The sequence below is a fragment of the Lissotriton vulgaris genome, chromosome 6 (assembly GCF_964263255.1).
Source record: "Lissotriton vulgaris chromosome 6, aLisVul1.2, whole genome shotgun sequence".
Classification (NCBI taxonomy): domain Eukaryota; kingdom Metazoa; phylum Chordata; class Amphibia; order Caudata; family Salamandridae; genus Lissotriton; species Lissotriton vulgaris.
Genome location: NC_141694.1, coordinates 396,471,405 through 396,498,194, shown reverse-complemented (window position 1 = coordinate 396,498,194; position 26,790 = coordinate 396,471,405). Strand labels below are relative to the sequence as shown.

General features: G+C 43.2%; 1 protein-coding gene across 1 annotated transcript in view; it reads left to right on the top strand.

The window, feature by feature from the left end:
* CSMD1 (CUB and Sushi multiple domains 1) overlaps positions 1-26,790 on the top strand; it is a 3,932,590-nt gene that overhangs the window by 3,138,948 nt on the left and 766,852 nt on the right. The window contains exons 44-46 of the mRNA XM_086925641.1: positions 318-463; positions 16,421-16,501; positions 18,702-18,815. Of these exons, the coding sequence (XP_086781767.1) occupies positions 318-463; positions 16,421-16,501; positions 18,702-18,815 (341 nt within the window). The remainder of the gene's footprint in view (positions 1-317; positions 464-16,420; positions 16,502-18,701; positions 18,816-26,790) is intronic.

Genomic DNA, 26,790 nt, shown 5'->3' with positions numbered 1-26,790 from the left:
CTCGTTGTATCAAAAATAAGACATTGAAACTCTACTGTATGTATATAAATGCCTGCTTGATAAAAATTGTGAAATAAAAAAATTAAAAAAAATTGTACACATCATTTTTAGCCAAAAGATACAGAGTGTTAGAACATACATCAAATTAAACATTCCATGCAAGTTGAGCGAACAAAATATTTTATATGATTTGTAAATCATTTGGTTGGGTTATTTGTCATCTACAAAAATTCATTTTAAGCCTATTACTATATATGCTAAAGAATGTTGGGTTGTCTATGCTGTTTAATCAAATGTATTTATGTTTCTTTATCTAGGGATGGTCCAGACCAGAATTCCCCTCAGCTTGGGATTTTCAGTGGAAACACAGCACTTGAAACAGCCTACAGCTCTACCAATCAGGTTCTTTTGAAATTTCATAGTGACTTTTCTACTGGAGGTCTATTTGTCCTTAATTTTCATGGTAAGTTAGAAATTGTAAGACAATATGTAAGACAATATATTGCCTTTCAATTAATGCATTTCCACCTCTCCCACACTGGCATAATGCAATATTTTATTACAGCTGTTAAGTAAACAATCATCGAATGTTGATATGTTAATCATTGACTGACCATGATATTTTCTGCCGTAGAGTACACTAGGAGCAGTGATAGAATTTAAAAAATGTATTTGAAATCTTGGTTTGTGTTTTCTGATCTCAAAAACAGAAGACACAGTGGGTTAAACAACTGAAATATGATTGCATTTTACAATATGATTTCCTCCTCATATCAACTCCACCATAAAACTTGTATGCTCTGAAGTTAGCTAGTATTTGATTTGATCATTTCCCACTTCACTTATTGTAATATGATCTACATTAACCTCCCTATAAAACTCTTCATCAGATTGCAAAGAGTAGATAGTTAGACAACCACATTGTGCCTACACCTACAAAAATGGGATCACAGAAAACTACCCAAATGCTCTCTGTTGAGTCTCAGTCAATGTTTAGATGTACTAAACAATAGCTGTAAAATACCGATGCAGCCTGGATTCTTTAGACTAGTGTGGCATTTTGCAAACCAACTTATGTACTAATAGGTCAGTTCGTAAAAAATGGAACAGTAGGCGATCACAATAATTGGGTAAGTTGCAAATTGCAACCCAGTGTGGGTTGCAGTCATCACAGAGATATTGATTCGCCTGCTGGGTACAGCACACAACCATATCTCTGAATGTTTTTTAATGAGGCACTATTTTTAAATGCTGCATGTTCGCTCTATAGGAAATGGGACTGTGTTTTCAAATAAAAAGGTAATTTTTTGTCTGTTTAAGAGAAAGCAGAGGTCTCCTAGACTACTGCTTCCTCTTAAACTAACTTTTGTTTATTACATTCATAAAGTGGAAGGGGTCCCAAAGTGAAATGGTATGCCACCTCCCTTTGAGGCGTCAGTAAAATATCAATTTTGTTAACCGGATTTCAGCAATAAAACATTGAACATTCATTGATACATAGCATTCCGATTTGGGTGGCTGGGCCTGATTCACAAAGGTAAACTTACATTTTTTTCCAATTAATTTTTCTTGGTATTCACAAACTATGAGTTAATAGTAAGTTTAAGTCTGTGGAGACTCTACAGTTTGGGCAGAGAACTCTGCACATAAAAAGATAGGCCAGACTTTTCATTTTATATGCTGAGTTCTCCACCCGTCTACTACTGACTCATAGTTTGTAAATGCCCTAAAGAAATAAACCTACACATAAGGGTAAGTTTACCTTTGTGAATCAGGCCTTTGGTATTTGGAAGGGGTGCTTATAGTGCACCTCTCCCAAATACCAAATAGGTATCCATTTCTAGCCACATTTAGCAATTTGGAAACACTTTTCCCAATTGCTAAATGCATTTACCATACAAGAAAAAGGGACTTTAGCATTTACAAATGCTCTGGTTAACCAATTCAGACGGTTTGTGAATGTTAATACCGTTTGTACATCTCTCCCATAGTTTATAATTCTGCTGTATATACAAAGCAAATAGGGGAAAAGTCCTATCTGCCTTCAAATTCTGGCTTAGTACTAAGCAACAACCCTGAAATCTGTACTCTCCATATGCCCATCTGACCAAACTGCTTGAGCCTCTGCCTCTGAATGGTAGGTGACTGATTTGTATTTAGGAAACTCCTAAAAATTAACATTTAAAAGGCTTTCAACTAAATGCTAGATTCTCACATGACAGACAAAGTAATGCTAATGTAGTTTTTAGCTTTTGCATCAGGCTGTACTCTAAGGGGCATATTTACAAGGAAATGATGGAGCGTGGAGCATGTTTTGCAGAGCCACATGCCATTTCCAAGAAAACAGTGCTCCCTGTGTTTTCCTTAGCACTGGGAAAATAATAATTGCTGTCTAGCGCCAACGCAGACACTCTGGCACCATAGTGCAAGGGTGCCTGCATTGCAGGGAATGATTGTTTATGTGCAAGAAGGTGCCCCTTCCCTCACATAAACAATCAATATTAGTAATTTGCTTTTTCTTTGTGTGCTGCATTCCGCAGAACACATAGAGGTAGCAAATCACCATTGTTTATTGAATGAGGAGAGGCTTCCTATTACACTGGGCAAAACGCTGAGTGGACACACAGACGGCACAAGGGGAGAAGTGCTTCTCTATCTTGGATTTAATTAATGAGTAGGCGAAAATGTCGGCCTCCTCAGGGGACCAGCGAGAGTTTCCGGGTTTCTCTGCGACGGGAAAAAATAAATATTAGTAAAAGACCTTACTTGAAACTGGCGTGTGACGTCCTTCGTTCTCGTTTTCTCACCAGCTTCAGCAGGTATTTCCTGCTTGTGCTCGCTCTTCCCCTGGATATGCAGGTCTGTTTGGAGCAGCAGTTTGTACCCTCCCAGTAGTAGAAACAGAGGATAGTCTGCGTAGTGCTTGTCCCATGGATAGTGATAAGCAAATCAATTGCAACCTATGTGTTATATGTATGTTAGGTGTTAATTCTTAATGTGCACATCCTAAGAGAATTTTATTAAAATAATTTTAAAAAATTATAAAAAATGACTTTGCCTGCATTCCTTATGTGAATATTACATGTGACACACATATAGGTAATACCTATATTGATGTTGTGTATTTGTTAACTTATGTTGTGTGCATTCCTAAGTGCAAACTAGAAATAGGGTGGAAGTGGCTTCTAACTTGTCAGTTTTTTATCTGAGCTTATTAGGGAAAGACAGTTGTGTTATTTATCAACTTGAGGGGAGATACATCACATAATTATGTTCTCTCCACAGTCATTATGCCCGTGGTATGTTATTATTTGATTGGTAAAGAACAAGTTACGAGACATAAGATCTTTTTAAAAGTGTTCGCAGTGACAGTGGTTGGTATAGTGTTTCTCATGTCACTTCCTAGGGATTTTTAGTGTGAGCATATATATTCTATTTGATCCATTTTGGCAATGTTTCCTCGAAAACAAGTAGTGGTCAGCAAAACTGATGCCATGGAACATCGTCATTTAGTCCTTGGACGTTGGTCTGTAATCGATGGACCAATCTTTGTTCTATCTCGAACAGTATTCGCTCTGCATTGTTGTTTTTCATTGTTAGCATTTCAAAGACTGTCCAGTTCAATTCTTCAGTTGTATGATTTGAGTCAATGTAGTGTTTACTCATTTTTGTGGTGGCTCTTTTATTCTTGATGTTACTTTTGTGTTCTCCAATTCGTAACTTGACTTTGCGACAGGTCATCCCTATATATTTCAGCCCGCAAGGGCACGTGATCATATAGATCACGTGCGTTGAGTTGCAATTGGTATGTTGGCGCTGTGTCCATACCAAATTTTCTGAGAGTGATAGGGTTCTAGTGGCTGTAGTGAGTTTACACACTACACAGGATCCACATGGGTATTGTCCTGCAACCGGGTTCATATTCTAGGCTGCGGTGACACTCTCAATCTCGGTTCTGGGCTTTGGACGTCTGTGTACCAGTAGGTCTTTTAGATTTCAGTTTTTTTTTTATTTGCAAATCTCGGCTTGGCCAGTTCAAATTGACAGAGGTGACGATTTTCCAATTTTTGTTGATAATCTTTTTGCACTGCATTTGTAGCTGTATTGCAGGTTGTAACTCATGTAATAAGAGTATCTGTTGGTTCTTTTGGTCTTATGTCTAAGAGAGATTCCCACGGTTGACGTCTAGCTCTTTTCTGACATTTGTTTTTTTTTTTATTGTGTACTCTTTTTTTTACCAATTTCTCTGTTAGATCATTAGCTTGTTTGCTACAATTCCATTTGAGACCAAGAATTGACTATAAGGTACATCGTCCCATAGTGGTCTCGGGTGAAAGCTCTTGTATGATAATATGCTGTTTTTGGCAGTGGGCTTGCAGTAGATTCTCTTCTGTATGCTGTTGTTTTCTATATATAGAGTGATGTCCAAGAAATCTAATCTTTTTTTGTCTGCCATAAAGGTAAATTTTAGCCACTCGTTTCATGTGTTCAATCACTTGATAAAATTCTGGAAATTGTCACAGTTTTCGTTCCAGCTCACAATGATATTGTCTATAAAATGTTTCAAGAACAGTATCTTGGAAAAGAAAGGGTTTTTGGTTGTTCAAAACATGTTGGTTTTTATAGCCTGCTCACATAGAGTCCTGCCAAGCATGGCGCTAAGGCGCTTCCCATGGATGTTCCATGGCATTGCACAAACAGTGACCCATTGTATTCAAATACATTTTGGTTAATGCTAGTCTACAGAATTCTAAGACAAAGTTTCTCGGTGATCTATACTGCCACTGTTCATAGAATAAGATATCCTCTAGATTCTCCAGGGTGTCCTGTTGTTGAGGTAGGCTGGTGTAGAGACTCTCTACATCCAAGCCTACCAAATACATTTAGTCTTCGATGTAAGGCATCCCAATAAGTTGATTCAACAAATCTCTGGTGTCCTTAAGGAATGTGGTGTTTTCTGAACCAATGGTTTTAAAAAATGGTCAGCTAATTGGGACAATGGTTCAAGAACGGAACCTATTCCAGAGACGATTGGTCAACCTGGAGGTGGAGATCTGTTCTTATGAGTCTTAGGCAATGAGTAAAAATACGGTGTTCTGGGTTTTTGTGCAATTTTTTGTGTAATAAAAAAATCAGCTTTGTGTTTAGTGATCCAAGAGTTGGTTTCTGCTTCTCCCACCATTGTCTTAAGGATGTTTTGTAGCCTGGGGGTATGTGAGCGTGGAGACAGATGGCTCTTGAAACAAGGTCTTTGCAAAGCAGGTTCTATTTTATACAATCGTCTTCTCCTAAGAGAAGCCAATGTTAGGACACTTGACAATCCGTCTTGTTCTGGTCCGCAGCACTTCTGACTTCTTCGGCCTGTCTTGGACTCGGGTTGGAATCTTGATCTGAAGACTTCAAGGACATGCAAAAAGGACAATACGTGGGACACCGCCCTAATTCGGACGACGATATGGGGGAAGGGAGTGAGGGATACACGCGTGCTTGGCGCTATACATTGGGTAAGTGCCCATGCACAAGGAAGGAGTAGGTGAAGCGGGGAGGGTTGATAGAGTGAGATGAAAACACCACTCAATGGAACCTTTCTCTCCCGTGTTCCAGCCCACCGCATAAACTTGCTCCGTACCTTTGTAAGCCATGCTTCTCCTGAAGCGTGGCGGGGTGTCGCATGGATACGGTGGCCTCCTGGCTTCTGCAGCTCTTTGGCTCCTCCACTGGTTCCTGGAATCGCCTCGGCTACCTCCAGTGTCGTCCCTTTGTCTATTGTTCTCTCGCCACTCCGTAGTTTGGTCTCCTTCACTCTGGAAGCGTACTTTGATCCAGTGACGTACTCCTCGCTCCTTATTGGCCCACGAGTACTGACGTCTCGAGCAGGAGGGGCCGGAGTCCGATCTGAGGTTCTTTTAAAGGGCAGTGTCCCCAATCTGATGTATCCGACACCAAGGTGGAAAAGCTGTCTCCACTCCAATCAGTCAGTTGGGAGACAAGAGGCATGGTAACTACAGGCGCAGACCACCACCCGGTAGCACCCGGGTACCCACAAAGCACATTGTGACAGGGTGAGATCAGTAAAATTTTGTATCAGAAAGGAGGAGTAAGCACTGTTGGTTGTATCCTTCCTTGTCTAATAGAACGATACCTCCCCCCTTGTCAGGGGGTTTGATTATTATGTTTTCATTCTTTCTTAGTTGATCCAAAGCTTGTTGTTACATTTTGTGATGTTAAAGAAAGGTTTTTTGATTGTTTGTTCAACATTCTCTTCCTCTTTCATGATCGCTTGTTCAAAAGTTTGTATTTCAATGGGTACCGTGTGGTTAGGGGGTTTGAAGGTTGATTTTTTCCTGAGATTGGTGCCACTTTCTTGTGTAGGGGTTTCCTTTCCAATAAAGAAAGCCTTTAATTTCAACTTCCTGCAGAACTCTGCTAGTTCACATCGTAGTTTGAAACTGTCCAGATCTGGGGTCGGGACAAAACCCCAATCCTTTAATCAAAACCTGTATTTGGTTTTCTGTAAGCACTGTGTTGGTAAGGTTTACTATGAGCGATTCATCGAGCTCAGTCCTGGTTTCTCTTTCTACATACTGTGTGTCAGTACCTGGCGTTGTTGTTCGCTCCAAGTCACTCTTTTTCGTCTGCCTCTTTGTGGATTCTGGCCTCTTCCTAAAAAAGGCGGTTGTTGCATACTCTGTGGTCCCATCATTTGGGGTAAGGGGGAATTCCATGATGATATGGTTTCTGCCAGCCCTGGTAAATAGGTAGATATGGTCGGAAGAAAGGTATTTGTGGGTCATTGTAATTCGGTCTTTGCCATCTATTGGCTCTGTGGAGTTGCTGATTCCTAAATTGGTTTCTGCCTCTACGTGGGAAGTGTTCTTCCTCACTCCAGTCTGAGTTATCAGAAGAATTTCCTCCTGTTGATTTATTATCCATAAATTGTTACGGTACTGTGTAGTCTTCTATGGAATAAGGATGCATCTTCTCTTGTGTAAAGCGTTTGAGGTATTTTCCCAGTTTCTGTATCTTGTTTTGGGTGAGGAAATCTCTTGTTTCATTTATTTCGCAATTTATTTCTTCCAATATTTTTTTGTACACTGAGATATGTACTGTGGTTTTAAGTTTTGCTTCACTTATTTGAATTTTCACAGTCAGTCGTTCCTGAAGGTGAAATCATGAAGGAAAATGGGGGAGTCATTATGTACCAACAATCCCCTTGGGGCAGCACTGGCCCTGAGGTATTCTGTCATGATTAGGCCATGTATGGCTGCCTTGACTTGTTCCCTTTTTGTTTTGTTAATTCTTCCCAATCATTCAAGTGTGCCGATGTTTGTGAAAGTTCAGAGTTTTGTCAAAGCGGGGGTCCAGATAGGATCTTACTGATGTCGTCCTCAGTATAGCTAAGGCCAGTGTTATTTGCCATGTTGCTTATCGCAATATCCTATTATGTCTTTCGAACCTTCTCACTTTTGGGCGTGTCATTCCTGATATTCTCAATTTTGTTGAGATATCTTATTTAAAAAAGACTATGATCTCCCACATCCATTTCTACTACTGCGCTGCTCCAAAAAAAAGAACGCATATCCGGGGGAAGAGTGAGCACAAGCAGGAAATACCCACTGTAGATGGTGAGAACATGAGAGCGAAGGACGTCACATGCCAGTTTCAAGGAAGGTCTTTTACTAATATTTATTTTTTCCCATCGCAGAGTAACCGGGAAACTCTTGCCAGTACCCTGAGGAGGCCAACATTTTGGCCGATGAAGGTAACGCAGAGCAATGTTTATCAATATGTAAAATCAAGAGATGCCCAGAATATAGAGAGGTACAAAAGGGGGTGGTGATGGACGGAGCATCTGAATCAATCAAACACTCACACCCAGTCAAAAGGTCTGGGTTTAATCCATCACCGTTCTTTAGCCCACTCTGCCACCCCAGTTCAGACATGGCTACATGCAAATCAGTCTGACCCTGTCCCTCATGGGAACAGTCCAGCCCAAACTGCCAAGCCATGTCTTCCCTGGACCGGAAACAAGCTTCCGAGGACAGGTTTCTGGCATTCCAGCCGTCATCAGCCCGGCTTCCTTGAATCCAGTGGCAAAGTGAGCAAGGGACTCACGTCTGAGCATACCCTGCCACACTTATGGCAGCAAAAAGCGGTACAAAAGGGGGTGGTGATGAACGGAGCTTCTGAATCAATCAAACACTCACACCCAGTCAAAAGATCTGAGTTTAATCCATCACCGTTCTTTAGCCCACTCTGCCACCCCAGTTCAGACATAGCTATATGCAAATCAGTCTGACCCTGTGCCTCATGGGAAGAGTCCAGCCCGAACTGCCAAGCCATGTCTTCCCTGGACCGGAAGCAAGCTTCCGAGGACCGGTGTATGGCATCCTAGCCGTCTTCAGCCCGGCTTGCTTGAATCCAGTGGCAAAGTGAGCAAGGGACTCACGTCTGAGCATACCCTGCCACACTTATGGTGGCCAAAAGCGGTACAAAAGGGGGTGGTGATGGACATAGCATCTGAATCAATCAAACACTCACACCCAGTCAAAAGATCTGGGTTTAATCCATCACCGTTCTTTAGCCTACTCTGTAACCAGAGTCCCTTGCTCACTTTGCCACTGGATTCAAGCAAGCCGGGCTAAAGACGGCTGGAATGCCAGAAACCGGTCCTCAGAAGCTTGTTACCGGTCCAGGGAAGACATGGCTTGGCAGTTCGGGCTCGACTGTTCCCATGAGGCACAGGGTCAGACTGATTTGCATATAGCCATGTCTGAACTGGGGTGGCAGAGTGGGATAAAGAACGGTGATGGATTAAACTCAGATATTTTGACTGGGTGTGAGTGTTTGATTGATTCAGATGCTCCGTTCATCACCACCCCCTTTTGTACCGCTTTTGGCTGCCATAAGTGTGGCAGGGTATGCTCAGACATGAGTCCCTTGCTCACTTTGCCACTGGATTCAAGCAAGCCAGGCTGAAGATGGCTGGAATGCCAGAAACCGGTCCTCGGAAGCTTGTTTCCGGTCCAGGGAAGACATGGTTTGGCAGTTCGGGCTCGACTGTTCCCATGAGGAACAGGGTCAGACTGATTTGCATATAGCCATGTCTGAACTGGGGTGGCAGAGTGGGCTAAAGAACGGTGATGGATTAAACCCAGAGAAGCGCATTTACTGGAAGCACAGTCAATATATTCTGAAAGTAGTCTATGTGTTTCCGATTAGATAATGGTGTGAGAGTTAAATAGTTATGAACGTTTCGGAGATCACAATCTCGGTCACCTTTTAAATATCCAAATACCACTAATTAGTCTTGACATCAACCAAACTATATGAATTGTTATTAACGTTTCTGAGATCACAATCTCTGACACTTTTTGAATATCTAGTGACTACTTATTTGTCTAAATATCGACCATGCTACTTTCCGTTTTTTTGCCATGATGTCCGCAATGACCAATTTTTAACAATAAACACGACAAATGTGAGAGCTTAAATTACGACCTCATCAGACTGAATAAAAGAAAGCTTAACATAATATAGTTAATCTTGTAGAATAGGGTTGCACACATATTAATTCCTTTGTGTGCTTTTGTCTTTTGTTTTCTGATTATAGGTACTACTGGCCTTTCCTTGTCAGGGTGGCGCAATAATACCACTTTCAATTGCTGCACAAATAGTGCCAGCAAGATCACTTTCACTGGTCCTGAAGAAAGCCCCATAGACCCGGCTTGGCAAAACAGGGCTGAAACATTTCGACCTCAGTTTTGAATTTACATTCAGTGCATAGGATCCAGTATCATGATCTATGAACACACACCTTTAATTTTAATCTCTTCAACAGCCCCCCTTTTTTTCAATAAATAATTGCATATCAATGAGGATGTTCAAAGAATTTTAACCCACTTCACTCTGAGCGCTTAATTCAATGCTTTCTCTGGACACTACTGCAAACCAAGTGGTTACCTCTGGATGGAGGTTAGCATACTAGAAAACAAAACCCTATGATGATGCATTAATGCTACGTTAAAGCGAAGACTCGAGATATACCGCTTTACCATCTACGTGCGATATGAGGGTTTTTATGAAAGGCTCCACGAATTAAGAACCCATGCACATGGTTACAAGTGGTCCATTCTCCCCCTCTTGATCTTTGTACTAAGCCTGGAAGCTGAATGAATCTTGATTTTACTTCTCTTTCTCCCCCTCCATTTGATTAAAAAATGTTTTATGAGGCACCCTATGTGCGGCTAGTTTGCCCAGACATGGATACCATGCTCAGTTTGTCTGTAGACTTAAGCTGCAACAAACAAACTGATAATGTCCAGAAAGGATATGTGTTTGCTTCCAATTAATGTCTGGAATAGACCTGTTCTGGAAGTTCAGAGACAACATTTCCTTTTTAAGTGAAACTGAGCCTGATTTGCATATGGCCTACTTCCATCTAATAACAGTTCTTTGGCAAAGCAAGTCAAGTTATTGATTTTAAAGTGTGGGATGATTGCAGTCTCATTATTTTTTTTACTTGGAACTCTGAAAGGTAAGCAGGCTAAAAATCCAATATGATACATATTGTTAATGAACATGACCTGAAAATAAACTATCGCGTTTAGATCTATATTGGGCTGGTGAAGTGGTGAACTCAACCTTAAAAGAGAGTTAAGCGGTATCCGTCAGTCTCTTCATTTGCTTTTGAATGGGCCTGCTCTGATACTGCCTGTGCTTAGGCTGTCATTGAGGCATGTAAAATGCTAGTAACTAACTCTTTATAAGACAACAATGTTGATGCTTTGCAAGCGACCCTGCTGCAGAGGTTAGTTATGGGGAACTGTAATGCAGGATAGTTTTTCTAGACATTGTTCCCTTTCAATAAGCATTGGTTTTTTTTTATTAGTGCACAAGACAGCACAAAAAGTAATTATTTTTTAAAACACTGATAATTAATTTCAATATACCATGATTATAGTTGCATTAATCACCCAAAATATCATACAGAACATTTAAAGTAATTCCATCTAATTCCCGAACACTGAATTCATTAACCAATTAATTGAGCATAATCCCTCCCAGATAAACTTAAAATACACATGGTTCCCTATCCGTTCACCTAGTTCGACATAGGGGCCCAAATTTTTGCCCCTTTTTTTGGGGCACTCCGCAGTCTAGCCTCTACGTGGTACATTGAGAGTACATGAGTCAGCCATTAATGATAGGTTGGGAGATCAGGTTTCAGCCACACAGACGCAATGCAGATGTGCAACATTGCCATTGCAACAAATGCAAAGCATTGATATTAACTGTTAGACCTGACTTTTTCAGCAGGTTTATCACGAAACGTTTTGATTTGAGCCTCCTGTTTCTGGCCTGTTGTTGTTGGTTTTAGGACTCTGGGCACTTTACCACTGCTAATCAGTGCTAAAGTACATATGCTCTCTGTGTAAATTGTTAATATTTATTGGTGTTTGCATGATTGGCTAGTTTGACTTACTACTACATCCCTAGTATAGTGCACTGTGTGTGCCCAGGGCCTGTATGTCAAAGGCTGCTTTTTGTGGCCTGCAGCACTGATTGTGCAACCCACACAAGCAGCCTTTCAGCGGGTTCTCAGACCTGCCACTGCCAGTGTCTATGTGCAGTTTTTACTGCCATGTCGACCTGGCAAGTACACCCACTGCCAAGCCCTAACGTTCCCTTTTATTACATGTGAGTCACCCCTAAGGTAAGCTCAAGGTACCCCTGTTGGCAGGGTGCAGTGTATGTGAAAGGTAGGACATGTACTGATGTGTGTGTCGTGTCCAGATAGCAAAATACAGCATGTTTCATTTTTCACCAGTGAAAGTCTATCTGCCTTATAGGATGGATTGGGAGTTTATTTATAACATCTTATAAGTATAATTTACCTTTGGGACAAGATGGAAAGATAGAGTTTAGTGTGGCTGAATATAAAAATGCATCTTTTAGTAAAGATAATTTTCTTAATTGTGTGTTTGAAAATACCACTTTTAGAAAGTGGGTATTTTCTTGCTCAGCCATCCGGTGTGCCTCTTCTGTTTTATGGATTGACTCTCGGGCTTTGGAGTGACAGGGGCTGGGGATTTGCATTCACTGTAGACAGCAACTGGGGGGGGCTAAGGTGTCCGGCGTTCCTGGATGAGTGCGGGCTGGGCTGAATAGACCTGGGCTGTATTTAGAGTAGGGGGAGGAGATTTCCTTTCTCCTGAATGGGCCTGGTCTGCCTTCCACAATGCTGTCTCCACCTCCTGCCAAGAAGCTGGACCAGATAGGATAGAACTGGTTTTGACTGAGCACAGAGACTCTCTCTCTACTACCAGAGAACAAAGAAAAATACTGTATAAATATTGGGGCCCAGACCCCAGAACTTTAGATTACTACTGAACTAAGGGGCCTGCCAAGAAGGAGAGCCTGGAAAGTTGGAGGAGAAGTACTGCCCCTGTGCTGTGTGCTTATGGGGTTGGCCTGCAGTGGTTGTTTCTGTCTTGGGCAGGGAAAGTACTGGACTGTACTTTCATCATCCTGCTGTTAGAATTTTCTCCAAGTGCATTAGGTAGAGCTTACCTCCTGTTGGAAGTCTCAGGGATAGAAAATACTTCAGAGATTACTTCCGGACTCAAGAGGAACCTCTGCCAAGGAGAAACGCTGGGAAAGCTGAAGGAGAAATACTGCCCCTTTGCTGTGCGCTGTCTGGGGTTGGCCTGCAGTGGATGTTTCTGCCAATGAAAGGATAAAGACTTTGCTGTGTACTGTGTATCCTGCTTGAAAAAGATCTCCAAGGGCTTGAAGTAGAACGTGCCTCCTCTTTTGCGGTCTCAGTAACACAAACACTTCACCACTAGCTCCCATGAACTTCCTTGCTGAGAGTTCTGACCTGTCAAGAGGTGCCTGTTACTCTGTTGGGCCTCTGGAGGTTCTTTCTGCTGTTGGGAGCTGGAAAAGAGATGCAACTAAGAGTAGCGTGATGCACCCACACCTTTTTTCCGATGCATCAGTGTTGTGCGGAAAGAATTTCCACGCAACACCATCGTATCACTGAAGAAACTGACACAGCGCCTGCCAACAGCTGGAGAAATCGCTGCATGCCAAGTCCATGCATTGATCTCCGAAGTCTGAGATCACCACCCCAATTCTGACATAGACCCTGCTTTGCGGCTGCAAGAACCGCCGCATCATGGGACCGCAGCTGGAGAGACCAACGCAGCGCCGTTCCCCAGCCGCATCGAGAACGGACGCACTCCTGATCACCGCGCAACCCACCAGGGTGACAAGTCTACATCAACACCGGGGCGGCAGTAAGAAACCAATGCATTACCTCTCTGCACCATAAAAAAAAACGATGCATCACCTCCCCTTCAGTAAGGAACCAAAGCATCACCTCCGCTGCGTGGCATAAAGGAAATGACGCATCACCATCTCTGGGTGTGAATAACCTTCCCTGCAGCACTTTTGTGTTTATGATTGTGATGTATCTAAGGTAATTTGTGTTGAAAGTGTCGCTTCCATAGTTTGATATTGACAGAACTGTTTTTACCTTTTAAAAGTCATATCTTGATAACTGAATTGTGGATTTTTGTAGTTTTGGTCTTGTTTGGTTTAGATAAAGATTACTTATTTTCTAAATTGGTGTGGTATTCATTTGTAGTGTTTCACTGCATTACTGTTTGTGTGCACAAATGCTGTACAAACTGCCTCTTAGATAAGCCTGCTTCCCTGCTCATGCCAAGCTACCAAGGTGGTGAGCAGGGGTATTTTAGAAGTGTATCCCCCTTACCCTGACTCAGAAGACGAGTCCCTACTTGGACAAAGGGGCAAACAATTGCCAACTACAGAACCCCATTTCTAACATTAACCAATACTATCTTGGTCATGAATCCCCAGTAAAACCAGTTGTGGTGTTAAACAGATTTTCTGATCCAGTGTTGCTTCACGAAAATTACTGATTTCCTTTTAAAAGTATCAAATTTAGCACAGCTAAAGAACATATGACCCAAATCTGGATATAAACTATTACATATATACGGTGAAATATAAACTATTACACTGCGTTTTTTGCAGGAGTATAATATAAATTCAAAAGCATCTTATAATGTTGCTCCTGTAAACCAGCGGACAACATCAGCAGCCCCATTTCCAAAGACTCTAAAAACAAAGCTTCATTAATGGCCAACCCCCACCCCCAAATCTCCACCTGTCTCCCCAAATCATCTTGCGTGAAACCCATTAACAGCTGATAAAGGTTGCTAATGCAGCAGTCCACTGCACCCCCGCATCAGATCCATCAATGGAGACTTCCTCCCACATGCACTATCCTTGGAACATTTCATTAAAACATTATAGAGAAAAATAATCTTACAGTTCCTCAAAAGACTTCATTTGAATGCCTATAAAAATAATATCAGATTTTTGAATGCCTCCTCAAGCCCAACTATTGCAGCACTTATCACCAAAAATATCTGGAAGAATCTGAGCATTCCATAATGGTGTATAGTAAATATAGCATTCTAGGCCAATTTTACGATTCAACAGGAGTTGATTTTGGGAATCAACTTAGCTCCACTATCTTAAAAAAGGAAGCTTCATCAGCCTTACCACAAACTAAATTAATAAATTGGCCAGAGGAACTCCCCCATCACTTTCCCTGGCTGTTCCACTGTTATTAAAGGTTGTATGAATTGTAAGGCGCCGGGCAAAAAATAATACTTAAAATTAGACACAGGTAGCCCACCCTTTTCCCTTGGCAGCACTAATAATTTGCAAACCCTTCCTGCCTTAGCAAATGAACATATAAAGCTGCAAGCTATATCTTCCAAGCATTTAAATCAGATGTTCCAAAACTCCGAAGAAATGCTCCTGCTGTGGTGTCTCCTCTGCTAAGGCGGAAGAACATCGCCCCCCCTGCCTTTATACAGCAAAAGAAAGGAAAAAGTAAAATGATAATAATGTAATGTTATCATCATTTTTACTTGTCCTCCTGCTGCAACAGCTGGTGTAAGGGGGCGGCGTGGGGCGGGCTCAAAAGCAGGGGAGGAGGGTACAATCCTCGTAAGTGTGCAATGACTGTTTGGTCCGCCTTCTCGGGTTACCCAAAACAGTCATGCGCACCTCCCCAGTTCTCCATGCAGGCTGCATTACAGCCTGCACAGAGAACATGCCCATACCCCAGCCCCTGTCTGAGCGCTGTGTCACAGTGCTCAGATCAATCAAAATGCTGCATTGTGATTGATTGCGGGGAGTGTGGGACTACCAGCGCTTCCTGCTCCCTGTTTCTCCAAAGAAGGAAGAGAAAGCAGGCGGGACGGCAGCGGCCGACCAGCCATCCAGGAGGTCTTTTTTTTTGTACCCAACCCCTCCACCCGTCCCACTGCCGTGGAAGGTAGAAGCAGCAACTTTACTCCTGAAAAAGTACAATAGCTTAGGGAGAAATAAAATGTTAATAACATTGCATCTCCCTACTATTGAAGGATGTAAATTATGAATGTGCTGTAAATCTTGTTTGGTGTTAGGTAATGCAGGAGCCAAGTTATGACCAACCTTACTCTGAGGCGAACAGCACATGTATGAGCGGTGAGGCGGGGGGAATTTAACAGACGACGGGATAGGTAAAATTAAATTTTAAAAATCATAAAACCACTTACCCTGTGCTTGCCACATCACCCACTCGGCAATGCGCCAAGCGCAAGCTAAGTGGTTTTATTGATTTATTTATCTATTTTACTTATCCCATCCCTGTCAGCTTCTCTAGGCCCGCAGCATTGTTCTCACCTGTGCCGGTCGCGCCTGACCTTACTCATAATCTTAACTCCCGGATAAATCTGTTACCCCTGCCTCACGATTCTCCTAAAAGTCTTGTATAATCTCTCAACTTTAAGCAGTTTAGACACACAGTCAGAAGAGGGCTTGCAATGGAAGCACAGTCAGAAGAGGGGGGCGCGGGAAAAATACAGTCAGATGGGAGTACTCAGGAAACAAAGTGTGCAGGGGGACTAGCTCAGGAAGTACAATCAGAAAAGCGGTATGCTCCGGAAGCACAGTGGCGAGACGCAAACTCAGAAAGATCAAGAACATGCACAGAAGTGATTCGCATATTTTCATAATCCTAAATGATTATTGATATTTCCTTTGAAAATGTATGCCTTATGTGTGTGGGTTGTCAACATTAATCTGTACAAAGAAACAACACAAATACTCCATTCTAACCACAAGTTGTGGATCTTTTTTCTTTGTTTCTACCCTTGGTGGGACGATCTAAATGAAACTTAAATATGGTAATGCGTGGACGTATTGCCTGGTCCATAAATTATAAAACAGACGTAGTGTCCACCAGTTAGGAAATGCTATGCAGTAGCACGTGTTTAAAGTAATAACCTAAAACACTGTAACATTCTTTCAACGTTTCAATGTTTTTCAGCATATCAGCTTAAGAAGTGTCAGCCTCCAGCGACTGTTCCGCATGCTGACATAGTTGCAGATGATGACGACTTTGAAATAGGTGATGTATTTGTGTGTTATTCTCATTAACAATTATTTTGTTTACTACGTTGAACACTTTTGTCTAATTAGATAGAGCAGTTAATGACCGGGGCCGGAAAGTTAGTGAGGTGGGTGTTTTAACAAAGGACACATTAAGTGGCACATTTACTGTTCCCTCGGCGACATTGAAAAGGATAGTGGCCATAGCTCTGGCCCAAAAAAGGAACGGCTTCAAAGGAGGCCCAGGGGAAGCAAGCCATGGGTTGCTAGGATTTATCAGAGCACTTGAAAGGCCCTTCGAACTAGAGTCCATTCATACTGCGGCAGACGTGCTTTTCAGACTGACACTGTGCGGGATGCATATCAATTGAAGCTTGTGAGAACCTCCACGGCAGCCAGCAGAAAATGGATTCCTCTCCGCCGACTCGTGTCGCTGATGACTTATGAGCCACTAAAAAGCTATTCTGGAGCAAGGGATGTGCTTTTATGGGGAGAAATATAACAAGGGGTAACCTTTGTGAAATGTTATGCGGATAGCTTTCAAATACTGTACTTTAAAATCCGTTTTATGCTCTGGTAAATGTGCCACTGTGCATGAAATCCTCAATGATCAGACCGGAGATTCACTCCCTCAGGTTCCCTTTTGTTTTTTGAAACTAAACTAATTAAATTGCCCGGTATGTTGCAGACGTAACAGATACGCCATGCTAAGTTTCAGGCGTTCAGATAGTGCCACCTTCTGCCCTAATTGCATGGATTAGACTCTAATCCACGCACACTGTGAAGGTGAAATTCGCAGAGTTTATTGAGGGGCGCTGATAGAGTCACGCTCAATGCCATATAGGACGGGCTTTTTAGGCATATTATGCATGTAATTCTAAATGTTGATATGAGCTACACAAATTGACACGCTTTTCGACTTTCCCTACAGAGACTTTGAAAGGCATTGTGCGGAAAATTCAATGCTCAGTGCAGCGTCATTAATCAGTGCTACAGCAGGCATGGGGGCTTGAACAATAAACATATTGGTACTTTTATTTCCGGTCAAATGTATGCAAGGGATGCTTCCAAATTGAAAAGCATATAACACATTCATACAGCGAGCACACTTCAAACAGGAATATCATAAAATGCTAATTCACACATTCTAGTGGATTTCTTCCAGTAATTATTGCTGAATTACACTATAGATATATGCTACAGTCCATCAACTGCACTGTCAAAGCAATGCATAATGCTTGATGGGCTTCTAACAAATTTGAAGAGAAGTCATATGCACAGCGAGATCCATCATGATTAAATCCATAGAAGTGCCTCTAACATGAAAAATGCTTCTGGATTGCTAAGCAGATTTATTGGCATTCAAGCGCATTTGACAAAAGCGTTTGGAATAAACAATGCTTCACTTTGGTGCAAACAGAAAAATGTAGCTTAAACTCAGCCGATCAAAGGAGTCATTTACGGCCAGATGTAGGTAAATTCAATTTAGCAAATCCTTAATAGCGATTTTTACCGAATCGCTATTAAGGACTCGCTACATTGAATGTAGGTAGGAATCGCTAAAATATTAGCGATTCCTTAAAATTCCTTAATAACGAATCGCAAAATGAGATTCGTTAATCAGGAACAGCTACCCATTCATTGCTATGGGCTAGGAGGCCCATAGGAATGAATGGGAAGATATTCACTATTTGCGATTCGGTATTAAGGAATTGCAAATAGCGGGAGCTATTTCAAAGGTGCCAGGGTGTCAGAAGGACACCCTGTTGCACCCCTGAAATGTGCATGTGTGCACATGTGGGGCACATACATGCCCTAAGGGCATGAATGTGTGCCACGTGGCACTTTAAAAAAAGCAAAAAAGTGCTTTTTTACAGGAAATCGCTAATTACCACCAACTTGAAGTTTGTGGCAATTAGGAATTCCTTAAGCCTAAAGTGCACTTTCTTTTGTGCTACTTGTATTGCATTTAAGGAATCGCAATTTGCGATTCCTTAAATGCAAGAGCAAAACAAGGAATCACACATTTTGCGATTCCTTATTTTGCTAGTAGGTTTAAACTCACCTACATTGCTCTCAGCCAAATACCGATCACAAACGCTAGCGATCGGTATTTGGCCACCTACATCTGGCTCTAAAAGAGGTGAAACAATGAGAGACAAAAACAAGGATTCGCTAATCGACACACGTATTTTAAATGTATTTCTTTTATTTTCCAGGGGACTTTGTGAAATACCAGTGCCATCCTGGCTTCACATTAGTTGGATCTGACGTCATGACCTGTCGGCTCAGTACACAACTGCAGTTTGAGGGCTCCCCACCGCGTTGTGAAGGTAGGTTTTGCTGTTTTAGCCATGTAGTTTACCAAATCTGGATTATTTATTTTAACACCATAGGTTCATGCATTCAATGTGCTTACAATTGTGCAGTTTTAACCCAACATGGGCCCAGTGGCCCTGTTTGTTGGTATCAATTACAGAAGTTTCTAGGTTCTTATTTATGCTTCTGGCATGTACTTGTTTTCAATCCTGAACATCTTGCTACTGAGAGGTAGTACAGGGTTTGTTTACATAAATCATGGAGCATTAAGAGAGGTTAATATTGAGATGAAAGAGCATAAACATCTACACAGCCAGTCTTTATGGAGATCATGATGTACGTTTTGCAAGTTTTCTCGGCAGGAAAAGATACAAGTGAACATAAACCTCTTGAGTACTGGCGGTAGGAGAGATTGCTTGAGGACAACTTTGAAGATCCTTAGTAAGGAGGGAAATCTCAGGTCAGGTAGAGAGTGAAGCTGTAGAGAGGGAAAGTTCCGAATGCAGATTCTAACAGGAGGCTGTGGGGTTAGCCAGGTAGGATAAGCGAGGATTTAAACACCAGTGAACAAAATTCAATATGGGCATTTTGGTACTGGAAGGTGAGGCATCATGGACACTGACATGGGGGTGGTGCATGTTGGGGGAGGTGTATGTTGCAATACATTATTTGGAGATTTTTGATTCAAAAGTGCAGTAAGGCGAGATAGAAGTACATGCATGGGAGAATACTGGGATAAAGTTGCACAATTGTATTATGATTGGCATACAGGAGATGGACGTACGTGACTAAAAATGTATTAGATGAACAAGATATAAGGGAGAATGTAGGAGGCCAGAAGCTTTTCAATAAACTGTGGTAAACAGCGCAGAATGTGCACTTTCTCTCTGAAATCATCCCCTTTAATTTTCATGCCATGAAGTTAAGAAGGAATTTAGGGTTGGAGGAAGTTCCTAGGGAAAGAAAATGTTAAGGTGAATTAGGCTGATGAGTTGTGAAAGTGGAAGGAGGCAGGGATATTTTCATAACTAGAGTCTTCGCAGAAGATAGTATGATAATGTGCCATTAGACATTATTATGGGTGGATAAACATGATAGGCAACCTTACTGGGTTCTGGAGAGAATTTTAAGTGCCTGTTAAATTATTTGAAATTATTTCCCCGATGTTAGTAGCAGAAATACAGATGGAGTGTGTCCTGACCAGACGAGTACCGGAGCAGTAAGAGGCTTACCTTTTGTGGGGGCACAGGAGAGAGAGCCACGAGGAGACCAGTCCCAGCCTAACATCCTTGGTCCAGCGCCAGCAGCACTTCTCTGCCGCCAGTCGCGCCGCCGCTCCGGGACTACAGTTCCCGTGAGCCTTTGCGGCGGCGCGTTCCCTGACGCGCTCAACGCGACAGGAGGGGCTTCAAAGGAAGCAAGCCCTCGGCGGAGCAGGGGGTCCTGACCAGACGAGTACCGGAGCAGTAAGAGGCTTACCTTTTGTGGGGGCACAGGAGAGAGAGCCACGAGGAGACCAGTCCCAGCCTAACATCCTTGGTCCAGCGCCAGCAGCACTTCTCTGCCGCCAGTCGCGCCGCCGCTCCGGGACTACAGTTCCCGTGAGCCTTTGCGGCGGCGCGTTCCCTGACGCGCTCAACGCGACAGGAGGGGCTTCAAAGGAAGCAAGCCACCCGCGTCGCGGGACGCGAGCGGGACGCCCGGGCAAAGGGCGGGCCCTCTGAGGCCCTCCGAGGCGCGACAAGGCCAGGCTAGGCCACCCCTCTGAAGACGACCACGTGGGCTTGAGGTACGGCTGTCTGGTTCCTTACTTTGGGAGTAAATTTCGTCCAACAACACAGTTGCTAGTCAATTCCCTCTAGTCGGTCACCTTACACAGCATTACCCGCCAAGACCAGTAAGTCATCCGGCCATAGTCTAGCCGACAGCGCGAGTTTTTGACCCTACAAACATTAACCTAAAATATGGGCAAAAAAATTGGTTCCTCAATCTGCCGAGGCTGTAAATACCCTTGATTCATATCTAGTGCAAGTGGTAACCAGCATCAACAGCAAGAGAAGGCAATCTCTGGGCCTAAGCCAATCGCCAGTGCTGCTTGCAGATAGCCCGTCCACAAGCACAGCAATGTCCGATTCCCTGATAGGAAACGCACAGTCAATTGCTGCAGATTCTGGCCCTAACTCTCCGATCAATCACATTGAAGCCACTGAAAACTCGACTTCTGCCAAGGACAGTGCTGATCTTATAGATTTAGCTGACGACGCCTCCACCGAGACAAGCATCCAGACAGACGTCATAGACGAGGCCCCTCAGCTCCAGTCTCCCCCTAATCGCGCAGTTAGAGCATGTAGGAAAACAGCAGCCAAGAGAGGGGGGAAACAACAGGGGAGGAAGAAGCCAGCCACCCCACCCTTCAGAAGGACGGGTAACCTCACAGACCATGAGTTAGATCTCGAGTCTAGGCGCATATCTGATGATGATCTCTTCAACAGGATCCAAGAAATGATGGATATCAAGATCAAAACTATTATAAAGCCTCTGATCGGGAAAGTGGACAAATTGACCGCCGAAGTTAAGAAATTGGGAGGGGTTTATGGTAACTTGGCTAAGGAACTAGAGAACCTTTCAACCCTCGTCGCAGATTTAATATCTACGGATGAGGATGTTCCCTCTACTGATAGTAGTGCGCAGCCCATTCAATCAGACTTGCCACACCCACCCCCATCCTTAACATCAATAGCCCCGAATCAGAGTGCGGCAACTGGGGGCTCTCACGCCACCACCACTGACGCAACAGCCGCATGTAACCAAGAGGCCAGCCCGGTCCAGTTTATAGCGGAAGCCTTACCGCTAGTCTTGGTATTGGCCAACGTTCCTGTCTTGTCACAAGATAAAACAGAGTCCAACCAGGATCTCAAGGACAAAGCCTTACATTGGCTTTCTAACAACATTTACATGGCGCAAGAAGGGTTTGATAAATTGGCAGGTGATATAGTTTCGACCAGGAGGGTACCTTGGATTGGCAACAAGCCGAAAAAGTTCCAGGGAGACTGCGTCATTATAAACTTCACTAACGCAGATGTTCTCCCCGAAATCCTGACCAATCTCTTTCCGCCTCAACGGCGTAATGGATCCATAGTCCCGTTAACACTCAGATTTTTTAACAACGAGAACCAATCTGCTACTTTAGCCACTACTAACAGGCCAACAAAGTATAGGAACAATAGCAGCTGGGGAGGGGCAATGGGCTCCCGATTTACTAGCGATCGGTTTCTGCCTGCATCGCAGCAACTGCCAGGAAGAACCAATTACCCATACGAGCGGCTCATCCCCCCGGCTCTCCCGCACGTGCTCGGACTTAACGGGTGGATGAACGGCGAACCCGGTTACGAATACAGTGCACGGGGTATCAGGCCAACACGGTGGCACAGAATGGATCCGGCCATGGGCCACCCAATCACCCCACATCACCAGTGGAATCAAGCTCATGCTGTTCAGACCCACCCAGCCACTCCTTCTGCTTGGGGCTTCACCACAGGCAATAGGTTTGGCCCCTTATCGGACCTTAACACCTGTGATTGACTTGCATCAAGATCTAACCCAAACAATTCTGGACCAATTAATTCGAACCCACGCAAAGAGGGCCAAAACATCGAGGAACTCCAAAGCTCCTACAAGCCTAATGCAGTCATAGAGCCACATATACCCATCACTCGTGGTCAGCAAACACTTTCATTTGGGTCAGACGTTGCTCCTGATGTGGGCACTATCAGCGGGATGACACAGCATCGCTGTCATGTGAATTCTACTAGGGCCACATCAGCACAAGTTCCTGAGGAAGGTGTCTCTGAGAGTGGCAGTGAACCTATGACTATTAGGGAGTCATGTAGGATTTTAAGTTGGAATGTGGCAGGCCTAAGCACCAAACGCCAGGACCCAGTATGGTGTAGATTTATTTCAAAGTACCACATCATCGCGCTGCAAGAAACATGGGACACTTCCAGCAATATCTGGTGGGATGGGTACACCAGTTTTGCAACTTCTGCTGTTCCTAGTAGAATGGGTAGAGCCAAAGGCGGCCTGGTGCTCTTATTCTCCGTGGATCTAAAAGGAAGTTATAGACAGATCAGGTCTGAATCTGATAACATATTGATCGTTGAAAGGGTTATCAATAAAACTAGTAGGACCTTATATGTCAACTTCTATAATTCAAGTAACTGCGCTTATAATGGCCGAAACATCGCTAATTTAGATAGCATTTTAAATTCAGTCCTACAGAATATCTCTTTTGTATTAGAGTTAGTTTTACTAGGTGATTTTAACATTCATTTATGTAATTCAACCTGTAAGGGAAGAGTAGCATGTGATGATGAGGACGTTGCCTTGGTTGCGCCCCATTTCGAACATACCACAGAGGGACAGGAGCTTGAAGACCTACTGGCTAATTATAACCTTTATGAACCCCATTTTGGTGCTAGAACGCCAACTTTTAACGGTAGCCAGCATGGTTCTGTGATAGACTATATTTTCGTTTCTCTTGGTATTCTATCTTTTATCACGGCATACAGGACGGTGGCAACCCACTTCAGTGACCACAACCCAGTGCTTCTTGAAGTGGCGTGGGGCAGCAAGATGGGTACAGCACCATCAATCGTAAATTCAGCCTCCTCTTTGAGGACTACAGATCAAGATAGAAGAATAAAATGGGCAAAGGTGATCCCGGAAATCTTTTACAAAAAATGCTTCCCTAAGATTAAAATGCAGACTGAGTTGTGTCAGAATCCTGATACTCAAGGGAGCCTATTGGTTTCAGCCTACGAGGAAATATGCGCACAGGTTTCGAATGATCTTATAGCTAAACCTCTTTCGGGAACTCAAGTTCACAAGCGCTGGTTCGACGCTGCATGTTCGAAGGCCCACAGAAATCTGTTGGCGGCTCTTAAAATTGTTCCAAGACCAAAAGAGGAAATTGCGAGTCTAAGGAAAATCTATAAGTCAGCAGTAAAGAGCCGCAAAGACTCCATTAAGCGCGAAACATGGGAGGAACTACTCTCAGCGTCAGTGCTTAAGGACAGCAGAAGATTCTGGGAAATCATCAAGCACCCTCTTTTTTCGGAAGATGATAATTTACCAATGGACTGTGTGATCACTGAGGAAAAATGGCTATCCTTTTTTAAAAATGTGTATGGGGGCAACGCAGCCGTAGAGGACATTAATAGTCGCTTACCTTCTTATGGGAATGTTAACCCCATTGTTTTTAATCCCCAAGAAGTAGAAAAGGCGCTTATGGAAACCACCAAACATAAGGCTCCGGGCCCGGATGGAGTCCCGGCCGACTTTTTTATGTTCTCCCCTAAAATGTGGTCGAGAGTGTTGTCTAACGTGTTTAATGCAGTAAACTCCAACGCAGCACCCGCCTCATGGGCTAACTCTATTATCGTTCCCATTTATAAAAACAAAGGCCAGAGGGACGACCCAGCATTTTATAGGCCCATATCTCTGTTGGACTCCACCGTAAAAATTTTGGGGAAAGTTCTTTTAGTAAGATTGAGGGAGAACGTTGAGGGATGTGGCGGGCTGTGCGACCTACAATATGGCTTTAGAGAGAGTAAAGGCACGATCGAGCAATGCATTAATTTGTATTTACTCATATCTAAGTATACAATGGCTAAGGAGGGCTCAGTTTTTCTGGCCTTTATGGACCTTTCGTCGGCTTTCGACCTCGTCAATAGGTCCAAATTATGGTCGATTTTGTTAGATATGGGAATTGACGAAGCCCTAGTCATGTATATGGCCTCGTTACATCAGGAGCTTTTCGCAGCTGTCCGAGTGTCCAACAATGGTAGGTGTACCTCCTCATTTAAATCCCTCAAAGGAGTACGCCAAGGCTGCATCCTGGCCCCTACGCTTTTCACCATTTATATTAACGGCTTGGGGGCACACCTGAGGGGCAGGGGCACGGACGTACCGCGCGCAGGAGACACCCACATCCCGGCACTCCTGTACGCGGACGATGCCGTGTTGATAGCCCGTACGGGTGTTGGCCTGCAGATTCTTCTTGACGCCTTTGGTTCCTTTATGGAAAATCTGGATCTAAAGGTTAACGCATCTAAATCCCACACCATGGTCATGGGTATAGAGGGCGCAAAGAGAAGACACAAATCATTCTTCTGCAGGGGGACCCCTGTGTCCGAGGTAACCACATTTCCCTATCTGGGAGTGCTGTTCGATCAAAAATGTACTTGGGGCCCACAGATAAATGCAAAGAGGTTGGCAGTAATTAGATCTTCCTCCGCACTCCTGGGCTTTGCTGGCAAATTGGGTGCCAGGCCAATGGAAGGGTTGTTGAAGATATACAAAAGTAAGCCTGTTGCCATCGCATCTTATGGATCTCCTCTGTGGGGTTATGTAAACCTCGACCCCATTCAGAGAGCAGAAAACAGATTCATAAGATCCCTTCTCTCTGTCCCCCAATCAACCCCCACCTATTCCATTCACAAGGAGGTTGGGCTGCCATATCTGTCGGACCTATTAAGTGTTGCACCCCTGATCCTGTGGCTGAAAATGTGGTTAAATGCTGACTTACCTCTGAACCATAAAATCCTGAGGGACGTCCTATCACTGGACAATCAGAGCAAAATTCCTTGGCTGGCCTATCTAAGTAAATCATTCTCAGACCTGGGTCGCCCAGAACTTTTCCGTTCCCCTGAGAAAATCACGACCCGCGACATAGTCCAAACAAAAAAAGCCTTTATAGAAAGGAAGGAAGCAAGCCGTGAGGCAGTTGAGCTTCAGAAGCCGGCAGTTAGGGCTCACTTTCTATTGATGAGCGATTCTCAATTGGCCCCTTATCTTCACTTCGTAACTATCCCTTACCATAGGTTTTTATTAACTAAACTAAGGTTCAACCTTATTCATTTTCACCTAGGCTCTCTTAAGGGTTGGCAGAAGCCAGAACTAGCCGCCCCTTGCAGCTGCGACCACTTTTCTGTGCAGGACACTATGCACTTCATCATGTTCTGTAGCTTATTTCATGAGCAGAGGAAAAAACACTTGCTCCCCTTACTCAAAAATGCTGGGTTCACACAGGTGAGACCCGCACTGCTCTACCTACAGCTTATAACCAACCCATGCATAGCATTTGGTCTTGCAAATTTTTTAGTCGCGGCAGCTAGGGCGAAAGTTGCTGGCAAACCTCCGCCCTAAAAGTTTACTATATGTATGAAATTACATTATAGGCACTGTTTTATATATATACATACCTTTTAATTATGTGTAAATAGTATTTAAAATGTGTATCGATTTAGATGTTTTTAAATGTTATGACCGCAACGTATACTTTTTAAACGTGCTGTTTTAATGTTTTCTTTCTTTGTATGACTTTAATTAAGTCGAATAAAGATATTCTGACTGACTGACTGAAGATGGAGTGTGGGATACATTTTGAATGCAGTCTGCATATCTGTTGTTATTCGGAAAGAAAAGTGTGGATGCAGATCCTCATGAGTTAAATAGCTGTTATGATCCACTTTTGTGATTCACTTTTGCCAGGCAGTTGAAGGTGTATGAAGTATGGGAATCGTTGATGGTAAAATCTACAATGCATTAAAGGAGATGAAAGATTCAACAGAATGAATATTAACAAAAAATAACATGTGGGTTTCAAACTGGTGAGGTTTTTTCTGAGGATCTGAAGGATATGCATGTTTAGAATGGTATTGTGTTGTGATGGCCACATGCATAAATAGTGATGTGAGGCGAGCACTTTACGAGTTGGAAGAGGGCTGTACATAACAATATTGTATTTATTGGAGACCAGGTCGTAGTGTTTCTATCCTGCATATAAAAGATGGTGTTGAGGTTGATGTTACAAAGCACTATGGTAATGTTTAGTGAGACATGTTGTTAGGTCAAGTTCTGGATCTCTAAAATACATGTAAGTGCAACTTAGGGGAGATAAGTTATTAAAAAAATGGATTGACTGACTCA